Source organism: Myotis brandtii, unplaced genomic scaffold, assembly GCF_000412655.1.
Source record: "Myotis brandtii unplaced genomic scaffold, ASM41265v1 scaffold454, whole genome shotgun sequence".
NCBI lineage: Eukaryota > Metazoa > Chordata > Mammalia > Chiroptera > Vespertilionidae > Myotis > Myotis brandtii.
This window is the reverse complement of record NW_005367354.1, coordinates 2,137,080-2,140,980: the sequence shown is the minus strand read 5'-3', so window position 1 is coordinate 2,140,980 and position 3,901 is coordinate 2,137,080. Positions and strand designations below refer to the sequence as shown.

At 56.3% G+C, this 3,901-nt stretch overlaps 1 protein-coding gene across 1 annotated transcript in view; it reads right to left on the bottom strand.

Annotated features, from left to right (window-relative positions):
• KIF3C (kinesin family member 3C) overlaps positions 1–3,901 on the bottom strand; it is a 32,122-nt gene that overhangs the window by 9,702 nt on the left and 18,519 nt on the right. Inside the window, exons 2-5 of the mRNA XM_005874899.2 lie at positions 2,789–2,890; positions 1,968–2,090; positions 792–910; positions 231–347 (exon numbers count right to left, since the gene is read on the bottom strand). Coding sequence (XP_005874961.1) covers positions 231–347; positions 792–910; positions 1,968–2,090; positions 2,789–2,890 — 461 coding nt within the window. The remainder of the gene's footprint in view (positions 1–230; positions 348–791; positions 911–1,967; positions 2,091–2,788; positions 2,891–3,901) is intronic.

The window sequence follows — 3,901 nt, the reverse complement described above, 5'->3', positions numbered from 1 at the left end:
CTTTCATATAAAATTTTCTGCATCCCAGGCCAAGGAGAACATTTTTTGGGGGGGTTAGGGGGACACCCTTCCTTCATGGAGACCCCTACATCAGGTCCTGGAAAATCCATCCTCCATCTGAACCATCCTCTTCGCTCTCCAATCTATAGAAACCTGTCTCCCCACAGGCCCCTGGCCACCTCCACCCTGGCCCGAGTCCCGAGGCCCAGACGACTGGGTGAGAGACTCACACGCCGGCTGGCACGAGCGGCTGGAACTTCCACTGCTCCTCCTCACAGTCCAGGAAAAGCCGGTTCATGATCTTGTTCTTCTCCTCAGGGGGGATGAAGTTTTCAATAATTAGGTACCTGGGAGCAGAAAGGAGGTAGGGATGGGAACTGGGGAGAGGGACCCCACACGTATCTGTGAAGTTGAAGGATCAGAAGAAGCAAAGAGGCAGAAGGAAGGGACACAGGCGGAGAAACCACAATGTTGCGGGAGGGGAAATAGCAGGCCTTGAACATAACTTCTAATGCAAAGAGTGTCGGTTCAGGCCCAAAGGGGTTCCTTCTGGCCAGCACCCAGCCTGCACTTTGGGGGAGTTCATCAAATGCAGGCTGAGGAGGGAAGGAGGTAGAAGAAACTCCAGAACCTGGGCCTCTCCCTCATCCCTCCGACACGTTATCCTAAGACACATGGACTCATGGGTGACAGGCGGAAGGAGGCCTTCAGGAAGGAGAAGATCCTGTCGGGAGAAGCACGGGGCCCACGGGCTGGCTGTGGACCAGGAATGGGAAGAGGAGGGAGCCTACTTGAGCTTGAGCTCCCGGGTCTGCTCATTCTGCGCCTCCTCCAGGTCCTGCCGCACACGGATGTACTCGTCATGCTGGTCCTGGATCTCCGCCTTCACCGCCTGCAGCTTGGCGTAGAGCTGCGTGGGGACAGGTGCAGCTCAGAGGCCACCCGGGCTCAGGGTCCCAGGCTCAGCACAGGATGAGGCCAGGGCCATGTCTGAATCTCCCTCCCGCGGCTCCACCACCAGTCAGGACAGGCGGTCCAAAGGCTGCCCTGTCTCTCCTACATGCTGGCCTGTTACCTGCTCTCTCTCAGCTGCTGTTGGCAGCATGGAATGTTCAAACTGGAAGGGACTCTGGGGACCTTTTAGTTCAACACCCTCTTGCTATAGGTGAGGAAACTCATGCGCAGACTTGCTCAAGGTCACAAAACTAGTTAATAGAAGAGCCGGAATCAGGGCCTAAGTCCAGGGCCTAAGTCCAGGGGTCTAAGCCAGTTTGGAAGGTGAAGCACCCCACTCCTACCTCTCCAGGGGTTCTCAGAAGTGGGGGTGTGGAGGGCAGCACTGACCCCGCTGCCCCACTCCCAGCCACGGAGGGTGTGTCCCTGGAAACTGCCACTGTGACTGGGCCGCTGCCTGGCCTACTCTGGGGCAGCCACATCGGCAACCCTAAGAGCTCTCCAGGTTCTTACTAGAATCCAGGCTGAGACTTGCAGCTTCCTACCCTCGACCCTCATCTCATGCACACACGTTTTCCCGGCATTGCCTTTGCAGGGTTCTGGTGATGAGATATTCTCATCCCTTCACATGCCCTTGAGGGCCCCGTGTTTCCTTCTTGGAGCTCCCCCAGGCTCACCACTCCCCTGGCCCTGCTCCAGGCCCAGCTATCCAAACTGTGACTCACTGGCGACACTGCAAAAGGGGAAGTTACCCAGGACCATGAGGACAATCACCCTGGAGACCAGAAATGATGGTGTTCCCAGCCCATCAGGCCTAGCCTGACCCAGGAGAAACAGCTCTGTTCCACCCTAACACCAACCCCTGCCTTCTCTCCTCCTCACCCCCAGCAGCCCAGGCAATGTCACTGGGTTCAGCAGTTCAAGCAAAGTGGGGAGAGGACCTAAAAGACACACCCCTTGGACAGGTGACTGTCCCTCACACCCCCAGACCCCGTCCTGCTGTGGCATCTCACCTTCTTGAGTTTCTTGGTTTTGACCTCCACCTCCTGTTGCAGGGATGTGTAGGTGCCCCGGAGCTCCATGGTCTCCTCATCTCGGAGCATCATCTCCTGCTGCATCTCCCGCTCGTGGCGTTTCTAGGCCAGTGCAGGGCATAGGGGCTCAGAGCAGCAGCACATACCAGGGAAGGTCAAGGGAGCTCAGGGACAGGCTCACTCTGCCTCCCGTGGGACATGGCTTCCCTATGGCCCCAGCTGCCAGGAGGGAGAAGGGAGAGTAGCATGGCCCTCATCCGTGGCTCCCACCCCAACCTCAGTGGAGCCTCTCCTCTCTGAACCTTCCTCTCAGCTCCTATTGCCATGCCTTTCCTAGGCACTGCCCCTGTGGATGAAGACCCAGCCCTCGTCACTGGCACATTCCAGAGGTGTCAACCACTTACACAGATGTCCACATACGGGCTTCCCAGCTGCCTCACCACCTCCCCACGTAGTGTTACAGTTGACTGATAAGAGCAACAAATTGTGGTTCGTGATGATTCGGGACATAGCCATACACTTGGCCAAGGACTCGCACCTTGTGGAAGGCCCAGGAATGCGTACCAGGTGCTGTGGAGGCTGACATGGTGGAGAGCCACCACTTTCTCTCACCCACCAGCTAGCAGTGCCCCTGCCAGAGACAGGCCCTGGGCTGGTGGACCCATGGGATCCAGGGCAGCTTGTCTTAGGTTCTCGGCACTGGTCCAGGGATCCCGAGTCAAGGATGGCTTACTGCCCCATGCCCCTCAGACATGACCTCAAGGCCATGCGCCTCCAGGGACCTGAAGCCCCAGCCCTACCTGCTCGGCAATCTCCTGCCTCTTCAGTTCCAACATCTTTTGCTGCTCGTTTGTGTGATCCATGATGTTCCTGCCCCCGATGAGCAGCTTGCTCTCCATGGCCTGGGGATACAGATGGGGTTAGAGACAGGCTTTTTAAAGGGGCACAGGATTCCCAGGCTGAGAGGTTCTGCTTCCCTGCTCTCTGTGGTCCTTCCAAGAAGAGACACAAGACATGTCCCAATGGGGCCTCCAACCAGAAGGAAGCGTTTTCCTCCAGCTTCTTGGGCCCCAGCACAAGGCGCCCATTGTTGGCAGGACCATTGGGTGAGAAAAGGAGAGGGAATCCCTCAGGGGACGTAGGGCACCTGATCTGTTTGCTTTGGATCCAGATGGAAGGTGGTTCGCAGGCCTGGGAGGGGGTGCAGATGGCAACCTAATCCTGGCGATCAGCACCCAGCTGGTGCTCAGGAAGGGGAGCTCAGAAGATAGTCACTGGGGGGCCCAGCTTTTTGGATGACTGTCTCCCGATGCAGGAAGAGGGATCTCAACACAGGCAACGGAAGAGCCTAGTTGTAGGCGGACATGGAAAGCAGAAGAAAAGCCAAAGGCAGAAGACTCTGTAATACTAAGGGGCACATGGGGCCCCGGAGGCACATAGCTTTGGAGATGGCCAGACGGGGTTCTACCCACTAACTGCAAAGCCTTGGCCAAGTTACCCGCTTCAGTTCTCACATCTAACATCAGAACCGACTATGACCCAGGATGGCTACCAAACATTCGCTAGGGGCTGAACTAGACCCTTAACAGACATTACCTCTGTCCTTACCCTGAGAGAGGTAGTATTACTTTCTCTGTTTTTAAATTTTTAAAAATTTATTTTAGAGAGAGAGGAAGGGAAAGAGAGGGGGAGGGAGGGAAAGAGAGAGAAAGAGAGAAAAACATCAATTGGCTGCCTCCTGCACATCCCCCCTAGGGATCGAGCCCACAACCAGGGCATGTGCCCTGACCAGGAATCGAACCGGTGACCTTTTGGTGCGTGGATGAGCCACACTGGCCAGGGCTACTCTCCCTCTTTAACAAAGAAAGAAATTGAGGGGAACTAGCCTCAGGTCAGGCAGGTAGTTAACAAAA